The sequence below is a fragment of the Equus przewalskii genome, chromosome 14, assembly GCF_037783145.1.
Source record: "Equus przewalskii isolate Varuska chromosome 14, EquPr2, whole genome shotgun sequence".
Classification (NCBI taxonomy): domain Eukaryota; kingdom Metazoa; phylum Chordata; class Mammalia; order Perissodactyla; family Equidae; genus Equus; species Equus przewalskii.
This window is the reverse complement of record NC_091844.1, coordinates 13,643,251-13,664,458: the sequence shown is the minus strand read 5'-3', so window position 1 is coordinate 13,664,458 and position 21,208 is coordinate 13,643,251. Positions and strand designations below refer to the sequence as shown.

Genomic DNA, 21,208 nt, shown 5'->3' with positions numbered 1-21,208 from the left:
CACACTCCCAACTAAGCCTTTCCGCCCAGGAACTATGTGTTTTTAAAGTATTACCTTGTTGATGCGACCTACCTCAAATCCCCCAAAATCTCTATGATTCTTGATTCAATCACCTATTTGTCTGTGCCATTTACAAATTTGTCAAGTCTCATCTAAGTCTTTGTACCATAGAACCCACTGATAAGTCTACATCTTTGGATACAAGCATCTGAGAATCCATTTAATGAGATGTCATCTAACTCACATGTCTCAGCTTGTGCGTAAGGATATCCCGAGAGTCTAGCAAAGTGTGGGCCAAAATCAAGATACATCAATTTCCTCAGATTTTCTCTGCTCATAACCTGGTTAAGAAAGGAAGTACGATCAGTTTCACAAGGCTTAGCCAGAGCGAACACAGATAAGCTCCTAGCGACCATCTCTTTCTTTCCTAACTGCTCATAAACTATCTTCAATAGCCTTTTCTAGAATTTTGACTGGGATTTATATCAATCTCAATTCTATAGTTTCCCAAATCTACTTTTCCCCTATTTTTTAAAAATGTGGGCATTTGCTCATTTACAATTTTCTGACATCTCTTTCGTCCTCCTTGGTTTCAAATCTCTCACAATTACAAGTCCTTCCCAACTGAGGACAATATTTCTTCAGAGAGAAGATTGGGACATTATAGGAGACGAGTAGCTTTGCTTTCTCATTGCCATCATTAACATCAAAGCTTTCCTCACTAAACTAGGCGCTTGTCTCTTCAAACTCTGCATGTAGCTAAAGATGGCCTTTTAAATCTTCATCAGATTATTTCTCAAGCCACCTGTTATGCTGGGCCTTGGCCACCCTGACACTTATAAATGCTACCCTTTTGTATTCATCCTTGGATTAGTGTCCTCCGGCATCAACCCACTCCTCATGGTTTGCATATGGCTTCCTGAGACCTTCCTTACACCCCTCTACTCTTACTGTGGCTTCTTTAAATGTGTCCCCAGCCACACCTTTTCTTTGTATATCTACTGTATTGTCAGAATAACATTTTACTGTTTTTCTTCCTCTTAGGCCCATATGCCCCTTTGAAATCTCTGCCCCTAGAATCATAATAGCCAATATTTATTAAGCACCTACTATGGGCCAGGCATTGCAAGCTGTTTCCCATCCACCCCATGTAGTTCTCACAATAATCCTGAAAGGTAGCTGTTGTAGGCCTGTGCAGGAAAGGGTTAACTCAGCAGGTCTGGGCTGCTCAAACTCTGCACATTTCCAAAATCTTCGGGATTGGCTCTTGGCCCAGCTCGTGGGAGATGACCTCTGAGCCCGTGGAGTATCTTGCCTTATAAGAGTGTCTTAATATGCCTGAGGCCTGGGGCCATACCAGATAGTTTATGCTAACAGTTAGATTTACGGTGAAGGCCTGTTTTCATATGCTTGGGGCCCTGGGTCATGCGTATCAGTTTCTCCTCTGGGGAGCTATGCTCTGAGTAGCTGAGGTCAGGCATGTGAGTCCAGCATGTTTGTGTGACTGACCCCAATAAAAACCCTGGACACCAAGTCTTGGGTAGCCTGTTGGCAACACTTTGCATGTGTTGTCACCCACCATTTTGGGAGAATTAACTGCTGTCTATATGACTCCACTGAGAGAGGACAACTGGAAGCCTTGCTGCTTTCTCCTGGATTATACCCCCTGCTCCTTTTTCTCTTTGCTGATTTTAATCTGTATCCTTTTGCTGTGTATATATATATATGTATATATCCATATATGTATATACATATATATACACATATATATCCATATACATATACATACACACATATATATATACATACATATCCCAAACTATAACTATCAGTATAATAGCTTTTCTGGGTCCTGTGAGTCCTCCTAGCAAATCATCAAACCTGAGGGTGGTCTTGGGGACCCCCAACACATGAAGAAACAGAGGCTCAAGAAAGTTGAATTATAGAGCCAGGGCTGGAACCAAGTCTTTCAGGATTAAAAGATATTTTTCTATCTACTATACCATAGTACTTTCTAGAATTTGAAAAGCAAAACAGACAAGTCTTTTCTGAAAATAGAGGCTATGGGTTCTATTCTGGGTAAGATGGAATAAAATACTCCCCCGGTCTCTCCCACTGAATGTAGCCATAACTCCTGGACAGACTGAACGGAGAAGCTATTTGAGGAATCTGAAAAATAAACAGTAGTAGGCAGACTGGGGAGGAAGACCAAAATTCAAAGTACCACCAAATTAGTGGTGAGTTGCATTTTTTTTCCTAGTCCTCAAGCTGCTTGTCCCTGGAGACATATGCAGCAGACTGGGATAACTAAACCCCAGATTTCTGGCTGGAGGATGGAAGAAGGGAGCCCCAGGGAACCAGAAAGTACCAAGGAGGTCATGGAGAGGAAGGGCTTGGGAAAGTAGCCCCATAAAGTTGTTTGCAAACTTCTGTGCTGAGTCCCAGATGTGCATACATTAATCTAATGCTAATTAGCATACATAATACTTTGAGAATTGAACTAGCAGATAGACGAGAACGCAAGTGCCAGATTGGCCACTGAGTGGTGCATACGTGGGACAGAACAAAATAGTACTGCAAAGGCTATGATGCATATGTGGGACAGAACAAAATAGTACTACAAAGGCTATGAAGAATAAACAGGCATTGGAACCATGGTGAACAGAAGGCGAGTTGGAACTTGCAGCCCAAACAAGCAGGTACACTGCCTGCTAAAACAAAAATGTTAATATTATCCATAGGATTTAAGCCAGACCCAGAATCTCATCACATAATATTCAAAATGTCTAGGAAATAATAAAAAAAGGTTCAGCATATGAGAGACAAGAAAAATGTAACTTACATAGAAAAAAACAATCAACAGATGCCAACAGCAAAATGGCACAGATATTGGCATTATCCAACAAAAACTTTAAAGCAGCTATTATAAAAATCCTCCAACAAGCAATTACAAATCCTCTTGAAACAAATGGTAAAATAGCAAGTTTCAGTAAAGAAACAGAAGATATAAAGGAGAATCAAATGGAAGTTTTAGAACAGAAAAACGATCAAAATAAAAATCGGCTCAACAGCAGAATAGGGGAACCAGAGGAAAGAATTAATGAACTGGAAGATAGCCTAACAGAAAATACCCTATTTGAGGAATAGAATGAAAACAGCCTGAAAAAGGAAAAAAAAAAAAAAAGGAACAGAGCCTCAGGAACCTGTGGGACATAACAAAAGATCTAACATTCATGTCACTGAAGTCCTGGAAGGAGACGAGAAAGAAGGCAGGGAAGAAAAGGTACTTGAAGATTTAATGGCTAAAAACTCCTCAAATTTGGCAAAAAAGCAAATGAGCTGGTTTTAGAAGGTGAATCCCAAACATGATAAACACAAAGACATCCATGCCCAGACACATCATAATCAACATCTTGAAACTGAAAACAAAGGAAAAATCTTGAAAGCAGCCAGAGAAAAAATGATGTGTTACCTACACGAGAACAACAATTTGAATGACTAGATTTCTCATTAGAAACCATGGAGGCCAGAAAGAGGTGGTACAACATTTTTTAAGTATTCAAAATAACAACTATCAACCCAAAATTCTATATCCAGTAAACATATCTTTCAGGAATGAAGGTGAAATAAAGATATTGTCAGATGAAGAAAAACTGAGAGAATTTATTGCCAGCTGACCTGCTGTAAAAGAATGTTTAAGACTGCTTCAGTTGGAAGGAAAATGATACTAAAAGAAAACTTGGAACATCAGGAATGGAGGAAGAGTAAGAGAAATGCTAAATATCTAGGTAAATATGACAGACTATTATTCCCTTGAATTCTTTTAAAATGTGTATAATGACTGAAAGCAAAACTTACGGTCCTGTCTGATGTGGTTTCCAGTGAATATAGATGTACTTATAAGATGCCTATGACATACGGAGAGGGTAAAAGAAACTCTAGAATGGTAAGGTTTCTAAATTCCACTTGAAGAGATAAAATATTTAAGTAGATTATGAAAAGTTAAGTATGTGTATTGTAATTCCTACAGCATCAACCAAAAGGGGAAAAAAACTATACAAAAATATATCCATAACTCAAAACAAAAATTGTAAAGAATGCCCAAATAATCCAAAAGAAGGTGTGTGTTGTAAGCTGAATAACGGCCATCTAAAAACATCATGTCCTAATTCTTACAATCTGAAAATACTACTTTACAAAGGAAAAAAAGTCTTTGCCAGTGTGATTAAGTTAAGATTCTTAAGATGGGGAGAGAATTCTGGATTAATAGGGTGGGCTCTAAATGCAATTACATGTATCTTTATAAGAGGGAGGCAGAGGGAAGTTTCACAGACAAGAGGAGGAGGTAATGTGACCAAAGAGACAGAGATTAGATTAGAATGAGGTGGGCACAAGTCAAGACATGCCAGCAGCCACCAGAAGCTGGAAGAGGCACGGCCTGGATTTTCCTCTAGAACCTCTGCGGGCAATGCAGCGCAATCCTGCTGACACCTTGATTTTGGCCCAGAGACAACGATGTGAGACTCTGGGCTCCAGAACTATGAGAGAATAAATTTCCGTTGTTTTAATCCACCAAGTTTGCTGTGATTTGTTACAATAGCCCTAGGAAAGTAATAGAAAATATAAGAGGAAACAGAGGAATAAAAACCAGAGAAAACGAACAGAAAAAAATAAGATGCTTGACCTAAATCTAACTGTATCAATAATTATATTAAATAGAAATAGTCTAAGCATAGTAATCAAAGGACAGGAATTTTCAGAATAAATTTTTGAAAAAAACCCAAGCTGTCTACAAGAAATTCAGTTCAAATACAATGATAGAAATAGGTTAAATAAAGGATGGAATAAGGTATATTATGCTAAAACTAGTTCAAGGAAACCTGTAGTGGCTATATTGATAGCAGACAAAATAGACTTCAGAGAAAAGAAAACTTCCAGGAATAAGGAGGGGATTACATAATGATAAAAAGGTTGATGAACCAAGAAGATGTAACAGTCCTAAATGTGAATGCACCTAACAATAGAGGTTCAAAATACATGAAGTAAAAACTTGACAGAACTAAAAGGCTAAACAGACAACTCCACAAGTATAGCTGGAGATGTCAACCTTGCTCTCTCAGCGGCAGACAGAACAAGTAGTTAGAATATCAGGAAAGACACAGAAGAACTGAACAACTTTCTCCACCAACTGGATCTAATTGACATTATAACATTCCACCTAACAACAGCAGAATACACTTTTTTTTTCAAGGACACACAAAACATTCACCAAGATAGACCATATGCTGGGTCATACACAAATTTTAACAATTAAAAAAATGTAAATTATACGTGGTATATTCTCTGGCTATAATAGAAGTAAACTAGGATTCAGTAACAGAAGGATTACAGGAAACTCTCTAGACACTTGGAAACTAAACCACTCACTTCTACATAATTCATGAGTCAAGAAGGAAGTCTCAGGGGAAATTAGAACTGAATAAAAATGAAAATACAATGTATAATTAATTGTAGGATATAGAGAAAGCAGTGCCTTGAGGCAAATTTATAGCATGAAATGCTTACAATAGAAAAGTCTAAAATAAATCATGCAAACTCCCATCTCAAGATCCTAGAAAAATAAGAAAAAAATAAACTAAAGGAGCCAGAAGAAAGGAAATAAGAGCAGAAATCAATAAAAGATAAAAGCAGAAAGCAACAAAAATGAAAGTAGAAATATAATAGAGAAAAATCAATGACAACCAAAGCTTGTTTCTTGAAGAGATGTATATAATTGATAAAGTTGTATCAAGATTTACAAAGACAAAACTGGAGAAACACAAATTACTAAAATCCAAAAGAAAAGGGGATAGCATGACAGACTTCACAGAAATTAAAAGATTAAGAAGGAACTTCACACACATAAACTTGACATATTAAATGAAGCAATTCCTTGAATACTACAAGCTACCAAGAATCACTCAAGTTGAAATATATAACATGAATAGTCTTATAAATATTAAATATATTGAACTTGCAGTTAAAATCTTGCAAAAGAGAACTCTCCATGCCTAGATGGTTTCACTGGTGAATTATACACAACATTTGACTGAGAAATAACACCAATTCCACATAATCTTTTCCAGAAAATAGACAAAGAGAGAACCCTTCCAATTCATTTTATGGGCCAGCATTACTGTGATACCAAAACCAGACAAAGACAGTACAGGAAAGGAAAACTATAAACCAATATGCAAAAATCCCCTACAGAATATTAGCAAATTGAATCCAGTGATATATGAAAAGAAAAATGCACCATGACCAAGTGGGCTTTATGCTGAGAGTGCAAGGATGGTTCAATACTCAAAAAATGAATCATTGTGGTGATGATTTTTTGGATTTGATACCAAAAGTAAAGGCAACAAAAGCAAAAATAAATAAGTTGGACTACATCAAACTAAAAAGCTTCTGCACAGCAAAGGAAACCATCAACAAAATGAAAAGGCAACCTATTGAATGGGAGAAAATATTTGCAAATCATATATCTGACAAGAGGTTAATATCCAAAATATATAAGAAACATATGCAACTCAATAGCAAAAAAGCCCCCAAATAATCTGATTAAAAGATGGGCAGAGGAGCTGAATAGAGATTTTTCCAAGGAGACATAGAAATGGCCAACGGGTACATGAAAAGATTCTCAACAGCATTAACCATAAGGGAAATGCAAATCGAAAGCACACTGAGATATCACCTGACACCTGCTAGAATGGCTATTATCAAAAAGACAAGGGGGGCCGGCCCCATGGCCTAGTGGTTAAGTTCTCCTGCTCCGCTTCGGTGGCCCAGGGTTTTGCCAATTCGGATCCCGGGCGTGGACATGGCACCCCTCATCAGCCCACATTGAGGCGGCATCCCACAGGCCACAACTAGAAGGACCCACAACTAAAAAAATATACAACTATGTATCGAGGGAATTTGGAGAGATAAAAATCAGAAAAAAAAAAAAAAGATTGGCAACAGTTGTTAGGTCAGGTGCCAATCTAAAAAAAAAAGACGAGGTAAAAAATGCTGGCATGGATGTGGAGAAAGGGAACCCTTGTGCACTGTTGGTGGAAATGTAAACTGGTGCAGTCAGTATGGAAAATAGTATGGAGGTTTCTCAAAAAATTAAAAATAGAAATACCATACGATCTAGCAATTCCACTTCTGAGTATTTATCTGAAGAAAACAAAAACACTAACTCGAGAAGATATCTGCACCCCCATATTCTTGCAGCATTGTTTACAATAGCCAAGATATGGAAACAACCTAAGTGTCCACTGATGGATGAATGGATAAAGAAATGTGGTATATGTATATAATGTATTTTTTTTTTTTTTTTGGTGAGAAAGATTGGCCCTGAGCTAACATCTGTTGCCAATCTTCCTCTTTTTTTTTCTCCTCAAAGCACCAGTACATAGTCGTATATCCTGGTTGTAAGTTCTTCTAGTTCTTCTGTGTGGGATGCCACCATAGCATGGCTTCATGAGCAGTGTGTAGGTCCAGGCCCAAAATCTGAACTGGCAAACCCTGGCCCGCCGAAGCAGAGTGCACAAACTTAACCACTACACCACCAGACCGGCTCCTATAACGGAATATTATTCAGCCATGAAAAAGAATGAAATCTTGCCATTTGCAACAACATGGATAGACCTTGAGGGCATTATGTTAAGTGAAATAAGCCAGACAGGAAAAGACAAATACCATATGATCTCACTTATATGTGGAATCTAAAAACAAAGCCAAGCTCATAGATACAGTGAACAGATGGGTGGATGCAGAGGATGGGGGGTGGAGAAAATGGGTGAAGGGAGTCAAAAAGTACAAACTTCCAGTTATAAAATAAATAAGTTATGTGGATGTAATGCACAGCATGGTGACTATAGTTAATAATCCTCAGCTGCATATTTGAAAGTTGCTAAGGGAGTAGATCTTCAAAGTTCTCATCACAGGGAAAAAGATTCTGTAACCATGTGCATTAATGGATGTTAACTAGACCTGTTGTGGTGATCATTTTGCAACGTACACAAATATTGAATCATTATGTTGTACACCTAAGATTAATACAATGTTGTGTGTCAATTATACCTCAATAAAAAATTAAATTAAAAGTAAAGGGACAAAGGACCAAACACCTGATAGAAAAATGAGAAAAAGACATGAACAGAAAATTCACAAAAAATAAACAATTGTCCTCCAATATATGAGAAATATTCAAATCACTCATAGTAGAAAAATAACAAAACAATGCTGAGATACTATCACCTATATGATGTGCAAAAATGATACATATAAATATTAAATTCCCTCAGGGAGGCTGTGGGGAAACACACGCTCTCATATATTGCTAATGGGAAAGCAAATTGGTAGAACCCAAATGTAGGAAAATTTGGTAACACATAACAAAACTACATACACACTTTCCATTCAACCCAGAAACTCCTAGAAATATACACTAAAGATACACTTTCAACATTAAGACTACATAGGGCCAGCCCTGGTGGCCTAGTGGTTCAGTTTGGTGTGCTCTGCTTTGGTGGCCTGGGTTTGGTTCCAGGGCACAGACCTACACCACCTGTCTGTCAGTGGCCATGCTATGGCAGCAGCTCACATACAAAAAGAGGAAGATTGGCAACAGATGTTAGCCTAGGGGAAATCTTCCTCAACAAAAGAAAAGAAAAGAAAAGAAAAATGCAAGGTATCATTATAAAAAAAGAATACATACATGTACGAGGTTATTCATTATAATTGTAGCATTATTTGTAATTGCAAAATATCAGAAACAACTAAATACTCATACATAGGAAAATCATTGGACAAAACATGGTCCATCCAAACGATGGAGTACTATGCAACTGCAAAAAAGACTAAGGAAGAGCTGTATGAACTGATATGGAGTCATTTGCAGGGCATATTTTCAAGTGGAAAAGTAAACTTACAAAAGAAACTATAGTTTAGTATTCTTCATGTAAGAAATGAGCGGATATAAGAAAAAAAAAAGAATCACTGTAATTCACCATATTAACAATCTAAAAAGATTTTTTAAAAAACCCTACAAGATCATGTTAATTGAAGCAGGAAAAAAAATGACAAAATTCAACATCCATCCATGATAAAAACTCTTAGGAAACCAGGAAGAGAGGGGAACTTTCTTAACTTGATAAAAGACAACTACAAATGCACACACGCATAAACACACACTCACACACACACACACACACCACAAAGGAAAAAAAGGAAAAGAACCCTACAGCGAATATCATACGTAATGGCAAAAGACTAAAAGCTTTCTGCCTAAGATCTAGAACAAGGCACAGATATCTGTTCTCATCACTCTTATTCACCGTCATACTAGAAGCTATAGTCGATGCAACAAGGCAAAAAAAAGAAAAAGGCATTCAGATCGCAAAGGAAAAGCTAAAGCTGTCTCTATTCACAGACAACACGCTTGCTTACACAGAAAACATACGCGAAATCTACAAAACCAAAACCAAAACCTCTAGAATTAATAGTGAGCTTGCAAGGTCACAGGAAATAAGGCCAACACACAAAACATCCACTGTACTTCTAGATACCAGAAATGTACAGTTACAAACCAAAATTTAACACAATATATCCTTTACAATAGCTCCCCCCAAAATGAAATACTTAGGTATTTAAATTTACAAAAACATGTACGTTATCTTTATGCTGAAAACCAATATGCTGATGAAAGAAATCAAGGAAGGACTAATAAAATAGACGAGAAGAATCAATATAGTACATTTTTCAGTTCTCCCCAAATTGATCCATAGATTTAACATAATTCCAATCAAAATCACAGCAGAATTTCTTTGTAATTATAGACAAACTGATTCTAAAATTTATACGAAAAGGCAAAGAACCTAGAATGGCTAAAACAATTTGAAAAAAGAAGAAAAAAGTTGGAGGAATCACCTTATTCTATTTTAAAACTTACTAAAGATTTACAGTATTCAAGATAGCATGGTATTGTCAAGGGACAGAAATAGAAGTCAATGGAACAAAATAGAGAACCCAGAAAGAGACCCAGCAAACATGCTGGAATGATTTTTGACAAAGATACAATAGGAATTCAATGGAAAAGTTGTGTTTTCAACAAACGATGCTGAAACAATCGGATATCTACGGTCAAAAGATCAATAGACCTGACCTAAACCTCACACTTTATTCATATATTAGTTCAAAATGAATCACTGAGCTAAATGTAAAGTATAAAACTCTAAAACTTTAAGAAAAAAATATGAGAGAAAACCTTCAAGACCTCGGGTTTAAACGTGGAGTTCTTAGATACGACACCAAAAGCACAATCCATAAAAGAAAAAATTTGATAAATTGGATTTCATCAAAATCAAAAACTTCCACTTTGCAAAAGGCATTCTTCAGAGGATGAAAATATATGCTACAGACTGGGAAAAAATATTTGCAAATCACACATCCAAGAAAGAACTTGTATCTAGAGTTTATAAAGAACACTTGAAACTCAACAGAAGGAAAGCAGAAGGAAACAGGAGGAAAACAAATTATCTGATTTAAAAATGGCAAAAGATTTGAACAGACTTCACTAAAGAGAATATACAGATGGCAAAGAAGCACATGAAGAGATTTCAATATCATTAGCCATTAGGGAAATGCAAATTAAAACTATGATAAGAGACCCCTACATCCCTATTGGAATGGCAAAAATAAAAAATACTGATAATATCAAGTGTTGGTGAGGACCCTGAGCACCTGGATCTCTCATACACTGGGAATGTAAAGTTTCTTATAAAGTTAAACAGACATTCACCATATGACCCAGGAAATCCACTCCTAGGTATTTACACTAGAGTGGTGCTTCTCAACTGTGGATGATTTTATACCCCAAGGGACATTTGGCAATGTCTGCAGACATTTTGATTGTCATAACTTGGGGATTTTTACCGGCATCTAGTAAGTAGAGACCAGAGATCTCACTATACATCCTACAATGCACAGGGCAGCCCCCTACAACAAAGAAGTATCTAGCCCAAAATGTCAATAGTGCCAAGATTGAGAGACTGCCCTAGAAAAAGAAAACTTATGCTTATAATAACCTCACATGAATATTTATAGCAGCTCTACTCACAATCATCAAAAACTGGAAACAACCCAGATGTCCTTCACTAGGTGAGCGGATAAACAAACCGTGGTACAACCATACAAAGGAACACTATTCAGCAATGAAAAGGAGTCACTGTTGATGTGTGCAACAACTTGGCTGAATCTCAAAGCCATCACACTGAGCGAGGGAAGTCACTATCAAAAGGTTACATATTGTATGATTCCACTTACATAACATTCTTGAAAAAAATTATAGTGATGGATACCAGATCATTGGTGACTAGAGGTTACTGGAATGGGGACAGGATGACTACAAAGCCACACTCTAAAGGATTATTTTAGGATGGTTAGATCGTTCTGTGTCCTGATTGTGGTGGTGCTTACTCTATTCTACACACGCGTTAAAATTCTTAGAATTATACACCCTTAAAAGAAGTATTTTGCTGTATGATAATTAAAATACATCACCATCCTATGTCCAGGCTCCTCCTTCTTCATTGTGGCAAACTCCAAGCTGGCATGTCTATATTCTCCGAGGGTTCCCTATATTGAAATCTCGTCCAAGGAACCCTCTCTGATATTCTCCCGTGAGAGTCACCCCTTCCCTTCCTGGGTTCCCACAGCTGTGTGTTTTCCCTCTGTTACACATTGTGCCTGCTGTGTAATTATTTGCCCATGTGACTTCTCCCTGACCACACTGTGATAGGAAGGCAGGAACTGTGGCTCATGCATCCTGGAATTTCCGCCTCACCCAGCATCACCGCTCGGTATGCGTTTGTGGAACTGAAGAGTTCGGAGAGCCCCGGTTCCCAGGAGCATAAGCCCACTGGGACCAAGATAGAAAGATAGGAGGTTGCCTGCAATTTATGACAAGTAGGCAGCCTATATCCACGGCCTGAGCTGCATAATAAGCAAGAAGATGAAGCAAAGGGACTGAGTTGGACCTCCAGTGTCAGAGAAGATGAACAAAGCTTATTAATTCATGGTAACACCAGCGGGATATTGGAACAGTTTCCCCCAGCAACAACCCAGTTCTCTCACTGTGATGAAGTGCTCTGCCTTCTGCCTCAGACTTTAGCCGCTTGGGATCTGCATCACTGCCTTGTAAAATTGATGGGCAACGGCACCATCTCTTAGTCTGAGGAATTTCTGCCCGCATTAGCAAAAAGCATTGGCTTTGCAATTTCTAAGGGCATTCCTCGCAATAGGAAAGTGATTAAAAATTAGACTAGTCTGGAATGATGCTCAGCTCTAATGCTTAGAGTTCACCTGCGCAGTCTCCTCCACGCTGTCAGTTCCAGGTGTGAGTTCATCAGCTTCCACAGGTGAGGAAGTCCTATTTATATTTAACTGGAAAAGTGGGGAGGTGTCAACGTTAGTGCCTTTTTCTTTGATCATACAAGGAAGTTCTTCAAGGTCAAAGTCTCTTTTTCTTCCAAACTGCCTGGAGATGTTAATTAAAAATTTTTTCTTTTAAAAATCCAACCTGATTAATATTTCTTGTGTCTTAAAAGCCTCTCTTATTGAGAAAGGTGACGGGCAGTGGCAGCTGGATCATTCTAGTAGCTCAGAGAGCTCTGGGAGAGGAGGGTTGAGGGTGAAAATGATCTTTTCTAAGTCTTTGGATGGCGAGAGCCCAGGATGGCTTTCTCTTCATGTCCTGTGGCAGGGGACCCAGTTTCTCTTCACGGCAGTTCAGTATCACAGTAAAGTGATGGTGGGCCCTGGGCTGGTGTCATGGCGGATCAGACCCAGAGGGCGTGGTAGAAGTCAGGGATGGGCCACAGACCCGAGGCGTTTCCTCTTTTATTCCACCTTGGAGAAGCCTAGACATAGCTATATCCTGGTCTCCTCAGAAGCTGGGAAACGAAGAGTGCAGAAAATTCAACTGCAGGAAACAAAAAACTCAACCAAGCCAAAAAGGAGACAGAAGGGAAAGCTCTGGAGAACAAAACCTGGAGACATCTTTCTACCAGCATGCTGAATACCACTGCTTGGACAGAGAGGAGAGGGGCTGTGGTGCTTCTGAACCCTGGGGGTAGACTGATAGGGAAATGCTTTTTCTTCTGTTTGGGGGTCATCCAGCTGGCTGCAGAATTCAAGCTTTCCTGTGATTGCCATACTCTGGGAAACCCACTGTCTACCTTGTGTGTTGCAGGGCCCTGGCCTTCCCATGTTCAGAGGGGTGGGAAACTTCAGAAAGCACAGCTTTGCAGGCAGAGATGAGACTATTCCCTCTGGGGCTCCTTCCATGATCCACTATGTAGACTGGCTCAGAATCATACCCCCACTTTATGCAGACAGGGTAAGCAACTTGTGGGAAAGCGTTCAGCCAGGTTCTTCTCTCTGACTTACGTGAACCCAGAATTGATCCCATTCCTGCCAATCCCAATTCCCCGTCTGTCCTTGGCTTTGCAACCATCACCACCACCCATCTCCAGAACTTTGTTCATCTTGCAAAACTGAAACTCTGTACCCATTAAATGACTCCTCTTTCTCCCCTCCCCGTGGTCCCTGGCGGCCACCATTCTACTTTCTGTCTCTGAATTCCACTATTCTATGTACTTCATATAAGTAGATTCATGTAGCAATTGTCCTTTTGTGACTGGCTTATTTCAGCTAGTATGTCTTCATGTGTCATCCGTATTGGGGCACATATCAACTCTTCATTTGTTTTTAAGGCTGAATAATATTCCATTGCCTGTGTACACCACATTTTGTTTATCCATTCACCTATTGATGGACACTTGGGTTGTTTCCACCTTTTGGCTATTGTGAATAGTGCTGCTATGAACATGGGTGTACAAATATCTATTCCAGTCCCTGATTTCAATTCTTTTGGACCTACGCCCAGAAGTGAAATTGATGGATCATATGGCAATTCTAGTGTTGATTTTTTGAGGAGTCGCCATATTGTTTACCATAGTGGGCTGCACATTTTATATTCCCACCAACAGTGCACCAGGGTTCCAATTTCTCTAAATCCTTGCCAATACTTGTTATTTTGGTTTTTTTTGATAGCAGTCATCCTAATGGGTATGAGATAGTATCTCATTGTGATTTTGATTTGTATTTCCCTAATGATGGTGAGCATCTTTTCCTGTGCCTATTGGCCATTTGGAGATCTTCTTTGGAGAGATGTTTATTCAAGTTCTTTGCCCATTTTTGAACTGAGCTGTTTGCTTGGTTTTTTTTATTATTGAGTGTTAGGAGTTCTCTATATAGTGTTGATCGTGTCATTTGGTGCACAAGTTTTAAATTTTGATAAATTCCAAAGTGTCTATTTTGTTGTTGTCACCTGTGCCTTTGATGTCATCAGGAAATCACTGCAAATCCAATGTCATGAGGCTTTTCTCCTATATTTTTCTTCTGAAAGTTTTATAGTTTTAGCTCTTACATTGAGGTCTTTGGTCTATTTTGAATTAATTTTTATATACCACGTTAGATAAGGGTCCAACTTCATTCTTATGCATGTGGAAATCCAGTTTTCCCAGCACTGTTTGTTGAAAAGACTGTCCTTTTCCCATTGAATGATCTTGGCACCCTTGTCAAAAATCATCTGGCCAAACATGTAAAGGTTTATTTCTGGGCTCTCTATTCTATCCCATTGAATAGATTCCATGGATCTATCCAATCCATGAACAGAGAATTTCTCTCCATTTATTTGTGTCTTCTTTAATTTCCTTCAGCACTATTTCATACTTTCCAATGTACAAGTCTTCTACCTCGTTGGCTAAGTTTATTCCTAAGTAGTGTATTTTTTTGATGCTATTTCAAATGGAATTGTTTTCTTAATTTCCTTTTTGGATTGTTCATTGTTAGTTTATAGAAATGAAATTGATTTCTGCATGTTGACTTTTATATCCTGCAACCTGGTTGAATTAGCTTATTAGTTCTAACAGTTTGTGTGTGTGTGTACATGTGTAATCTTAGAGTTTCCTACATATAAGATCATATCATCTGTGAATAGAGAGAATTTTACTTCTTCCTTTCAAATCTGGATGCCTTTTATATCTTTTTCTTGCCAGATTACTCTGGCTAGAACTTCCAATACTATGTTGAATAGAAGAGGTGAAGTGGACATTCTTCTTTTCCTGATAAAAAAAAAGCTTTCAGTCTTTCATCATTGCATATGATGATAGTTGTGGGTTTTTCATATATGGATTTTACTGTATTGATGTAGTTTTCTTTTATTCCTAGTTTTCTGAGTGTTTTTATCATGAAAGGGTGTTGAATTTTTTCAAATGCTTTTTCTGCATCAATTGAGATGACCATGTGTTGTTTCCCTTCATTCTGTCACCGTGGTATATTACATTGATCAATTTTTGTTTGTTGAACCATCGTTGCATTCCGAAAATAAATCCCACTTGGTCATGGTGTATAATCCTTTTAATATGCTGCTGAATTTGTCTTGCTAGTATTTTATTTGTCATGCACCGCATAACAATGTTTTGGTCAATGATGGACCTCATAAATGAGAATGGTCCTGTAAGATTAGTACCATACAGCCTCGGTGTGTAGCAGGCTATACGATCTAGGTTTCTGTAAGTACACTCTATGATGTTTGCACAACAACAAAATTGCCCAACGATGCATTTCCCAGAATGTATCCCCATCATTAAGCAATACACACAACTGTACATGTTTTGTTAGATGGATACCTAAGAACTTATTTTTTGAAAAACTGTACATGGCATTGATTTAAAAAAATTTTTCTGTCCAGGTGTTCATTGCTAGTATATAAAAATTCAACTAATTTTTGTATGTTGATCTTGTATCCTGTGACCTTGCTGAACTCATTTTGTCCTAGGGTTTTTGTTTGTTTTGCAGATTCCTTGGGATTTTCTAAATAGACCATAATGTCATCTATAAATAGGGACTGTTTTATTTCTTCCTTTCTGATATGAAAGGATATGCCTTTTATTTCCATTTCTTGCCTTGCTGCACTGGCTAGAACTTCCAGTATCATATTGAATAAGAATGATGAGACCAAACTTCCTAGCCTTATTCTTGATATTATGGGGAAAGCATTCTTTCCCACTATGTATGATGTTAGCTATAGGATGTTGTAGATGCTCTTTATCAAGTTGAGGACGTTCCACTCTCTTCCTATTTGTCTGAGAGCTGTTATCACTAATGGGTATTGAATTTTGTCAAGTGTTTCTTCTGTATCAATCGATATAATCATGTGACTTTTTCCCCTTAGCCTATAAATACTGATAACTAATTTGATTGATTTTTGAAAATTGGACCAGTCTTGCACCACTGGATTAAATAACACTTGGTCAGGGTGTATAATTCTTTTTATATATTGCCAAATTCTATTTCCTAATATTTTGTTAGGAAATTTTGTGTCTATATTTACAAGGGATATTGGTCAGTAGTTTTCATTGTCTGTTCTCTCTTTGTCTGGTGTGCTCTTAGGGGATTATTAGCTTCATAAAATGAATGGTGAGTATTTCCTCCTTTCGCACTTTCTGGAAGTGATTGTGCAGAATTGTTGTCTTCTTTAAATGTTTAGTAGAATTCTCCAGTGAATTTTAGAAACTGGAGTACTCCCCTAGAATTTTAAAACCAAATTCAATTTCCTTAATAGTTATAGGGCTGTTCAAATTATCTATTTCATATTGAGCATGGTAATTTGTGTTTTTGAAGAATTGGTCCATTTCATCTAGTTGTCAAATTTGTATGTATAGAATTTTCTTAGTATTCCCTTATTATCATTTTGATGTCTGCAGAGTGTGTACTGATATCATCTGTTTCATTCCTGATATTAGTAATTTCTATCTTCTCTTTAGTAGTCTTGTTAGAGGGTTATGAATTTTATCAATCTTTTTAAAGATTCAACTCTTCACTTCATTGTTTTTCTTTCCTTTTTTCTGTTTTCAATGTCATTGATTCACGCTCCTATCTTTATTATTTCCTTCTTTCTGCTTTCTTTGGGTTTATTTTGCTCTTCATTTTTTAGGCCCTTGAGGTGGTAGCTTAGATTATTGATTTGAGACTCTTCCTCTATTTAACGTAAGCTATAAATTCCCCTTTCAGCACTGTTTTATCTATGTCTCACAAATTTGATATAGTGTATCTTCATTTTCATCCAGTTTGATGTATTCTTCATTTCCTTTGAAACTTTAGACATTTTTGAGGTTTGTCTTTGTTCCAGTTTATGGTCTGTCTTGGTATATGTTCCATCGGCACTTGAAAATAAAGTAATCTACTGTTGTTGAGTGGACTGTCTTATAAATGTCTATTGGATCCTGTTTGTCAATGCTGTTGAGTTTTTCTGTATGTTCTGGTTTTCTGTCTAATTGCTCTGTCAATTGTTGAGAGAAGGGTGTTGAAATCTCCAAATATAATTGTGTATTTGCCTGGTTTTACCTTCAGTTCTATCAGGTTTTGCTTTGCATATTTTGAAGCTCTGATATTTGCTGCATACACACTTAACACTGCTATATCTTCTTGGATTGACCTTTTTATGATTATGTAACATCCCTCTCTGTCTTTGATAATTTCCTTTGCTCTGATTTCCTTTGCTCTGATGTCTACTTTAGTTAATATTAATATAGCCACTATTGCTTTCTTTTCATTAATATTTGCATGCTATATTTTTTCTAGGTATTACTAGATCAATTTAAAAAAGCTATTCAGAGAGACGCTCCAAAATGCCATAGATAAGTCAAAATGATATTCTGAAAAAATGCTCAAGTAATGTATAGTATGGCAAGGGAGAGAAAACAGAAATGAAAAATGGAGAGAACAAACAGAAAAAAAAATAGCAGTCTTAAGATCCATTATATCTATGTAGTTACATTAAATGTAAATGATCTAAATGCAACAATTAAAGACAGATTGGCAGAGTGAATTAAAAAACATGAAATAACTGTATGCTGTCTAAAAAATCACATAGATAGAGAGTAAAAGGGTGGAAAAATATATCTTATCACAGTCTCACAGTCTACACGTGTCAACAGTTTGAGTGAAGAGTTTATGCCCCTTTCCCCTCTCCTATTTACAGTATAATTGTTTTAAATATTATCTCTATATTTATTTAGAATCACATCAGATGGTGTTATAATTTTTCCCTGAATTGTTAAACATAATTTAGAAAACTCAAAAGGAGAAGGAAAGATGAATGCATTTACCATTTTTGCTTACTGTATTCCTCCTTCCTTCCTGATACTCCATGATTCCTTCTCCTATCGTTTCTTTTCTGTTTAGGGAACTTCTTTTAGCCATTCCTTTGGTGTAGGTCTTCTGATGATAAATCTTCTTAGATTTACCTAAGAATATCTTAATTTCTCTTTAATTCCTGAAGAATATTTTCACTGGACATTGGGTTCTGTGTTGACAGCTCTTTTTTTCCAACACTTGAATAACGTGACACTTCCTTCTGGCATTCATGGTTTCTGATGAGAAATCCGTCATTTGAATTGGTTTTCCCCTAAAAAAGGTGTTGTTTTTCTCTCATTGCTTTCAAGATTTTTTCTTTGTCTTTAATTTTCAGAATTTTAACTATGATGTATCTTGGTATGGATTTCTTGAGTTTATCCTGTTTATCATTCAGTTTCTTGAATGTGCAGGTTTGTCTTCTGCCTAATTTGGGGAGACTTTGGCTATTATTTCTATGAGCACGTTTTCAGCCCTGTCCTCTTTCTCCTCTCCTTCTGGGACTCCAATGACACAAATGTTAAACCTTTTGTTATAGTCCCACAGGTCCCTGATGCTCTCCTTTTTTTTTTTCAGTCTGTGTTCTTTCTGTTATTTAGATTCAGTAATTTCTATTCTTCCGTCTTCCAGTTCACTTTGTCTTTCCTCCGTCCCTTCCATCTTGCTATTGAGCCCATCTATTGAGATTTTTATTTCCGTTACTGTCCAGTTCTAATATTTCCATGGGGTTGTTTATATTTTCTATTTCTTTGCTGAGACTATGTGGTAAGACTTTCTTTGTTTTATTTATTTCAAGCATATTTGTAATTACTCATTAAAACATTTTTATGATGTCTGCTTTCAAACCTTTTTCAGATAATTTAAATATCACTGTCATATTGGCGCTGAGGTCTGATGATTGTCTTTTTTTCATTAAATTTGAGTTCCTCCTGGTTCTTGGTATTATGAGTGATTTTTTGCTGAAATGACCATTTGAGGTATTATATTATGAGACTCTGCATCTTATTTAAACCTTGTCTCAGCTAACTTTCTGTGAGGCTGCTCCATCAGAGGAAGGGGGGTACACTGCAGCCTCTGTTGACAACCAAGTAGGGGAAGTGCTCCTCATTACTGCTGGGGGACAGGGAAGTTCTGGTTCCCCACCAGACCTGCATTTATATCACCTTGGCTGGGAAGAGAAGAGTTCCTCATTTCCACTCTCCGCGTGGCTGCCACTGACATCACTGGCAGGGAGGCGGGGCAGGTGGTGGCTTCATTACCACTGGGTGGTGGTGAAAGTCTAAACTTCCATTTGGCCTTCTCCAACACCACCTAGCAGGAATGGGGAGAGGAAAGGAAGAAGTCCACACTCCCCAAGTGATCCCAATGACACTGTTGTCAGGTGGGGTTGGGGGAGGCCTCCTACTGCCAAGTGGAGATGAAGACCCCCAACTCCCTTCCAGGCCTCTTCTGACAGTCCCAGGGGTGGGGTTGCATTGCCTCCTTACAGGCTAGTGAACATGAAAATCTGTGCTTCTCACATGGCCTTTTGGGGCATGGATGAAGGTGGGGCACAGATTTTTCTGCGGTGTCTGGCTGGATTAGAGTGATTATTGTCTTAAAGTTTGTTGTCTTGCCAGGCTGGCCCTTTCCTGGTCCTTTGGCTTTTGGCTAGAATAGGCTTTTTTTTGGGGGGGGGGGGGTGGCTGCTCTTGTTAGCCCTTGTCAGGTTGCCAGCTTCTTCAGCTCCAAATCTGGGATATGTGAGGCATAGAGAAAACCCAGGGAACTCCCACCGCATCATTTTTCAGGTCCTAAGGTCCCTAGCTTGTCTGCTTTCAGTTTTCTTGTGCTTGTTTTATACACAACACTCAGTGTTTTTAGTTGAACTCAGCCAAAAGAATGGGGCTGAGTATGTCGTCTCCATCCTCCCGGAGGCACAAGTCTGTATTCTTGTACATACATAGTTGGGTTTGGTTTTTCACCCAATCTGAGAGCCTTTCACTTTTCATAGTAGGTTAATCTTGTTGATATAACTGGTCTTAATCCTTACATTTAATGTTATGTTTCCTGTGAAAGTACTTTCAAAAAATAACATATTACTCAAGTGATTATCAATAGGCTATTCCTAGTTGCCCATCAGGCAAGGATTTCGAGAACACGTCCAGTCCCCTCATCCCCGTCCTGTCCTTTTTTTCACAGTCCTCGAAGAGACAAAGGTGGCAAGATTTTCCTGAAGGTGAAAACATTCCAACAGGAGAAGCTGAGAAGAAGCAGCAATTGGCCGTCTGGGGCCTTCATGCCGGCCATTTTCCTGGCACTTATTCCAAAACTAAGCTCCTCCCTCCTTCACATCCTTATCTCTTGAGAGCTGCCTGTGCCAGGCAGCTTGCAGGGTCCTAGGAGAGGGAGCGGGTACATCTAAGCAATCTTTTTCTTTTTTGCCATCTCAGAGTTGACATCCATAGGGGGTTTGTGTGTGTGTTTCGTGGACTTGTGAACATTGTAAAATTAACCAAAAAGAGAGCGGCTAAAGTTTAGTAAGGGCAAGAGGAAGAGTGGGCAGGTGCAGGGAACAGAAAGCTTCAAGTCTCATCACCTTTCCAGTGTTCAATCAGGGCCCCAGTGTGGTTGGCTGCAGGCGGGGGAGCTGCGTCAGTGTGAGTGCTGAGCTCTGCCGCTTTCGTCAGCCCCAGGCCGCGTGACTCCCCGCATAGCTTCAGTGCTAACGTCCCCTTCACTGTGTGCTGTGAAATCTGCTATCCTGCCAGCCACTTGGTAATTCTGTTAATGTCTGGTAGCCTGGATTCATATCGCTGAAACTTCCTGATGGAATTTCTCCATATTTTGGGTAAATCACTCAAGAAAAGTCTCCTGGGCACTTCAACATCTTGACCTCTTTATTTAAATGGTGAAATGAAAAGTTTGGGCCAGGCCCTGT

General features: G+C 38.2%; 1 protein-coding gene across 10 annotated transcripts in view; it reads right to left on the bottom strand.

Annotated features, from left to right (window-relative positions):
* ACOXL (acyl-CoA oxidase like) overlaps positions 1–21,208 on the bottom strand; it is a 360,313-nt gene that overhangs the window by 32,383 nt on the left and 306,722 nt on the right. For 2 of the 10 annotated variants that reach the window (XR_011525900.1, XM_070572144.1), the window contains exon 18: positions 245–341. The exons of the other annotated variants lie outside the window; for them this stretch is intronic. Coding sequence is in view for 1 of the 2 variants with exons in the window: in XM_070572144.1 (XP_070428245.1) it covers positions 245–341 (97 nt within the window). In the remaining variant the exon portion in view is untranslated. The remainder of the gene's footprint in view (positions 1–244; positions 342–21,208) is intronic. 10 annotated transcript variants of the gene reach the window in all.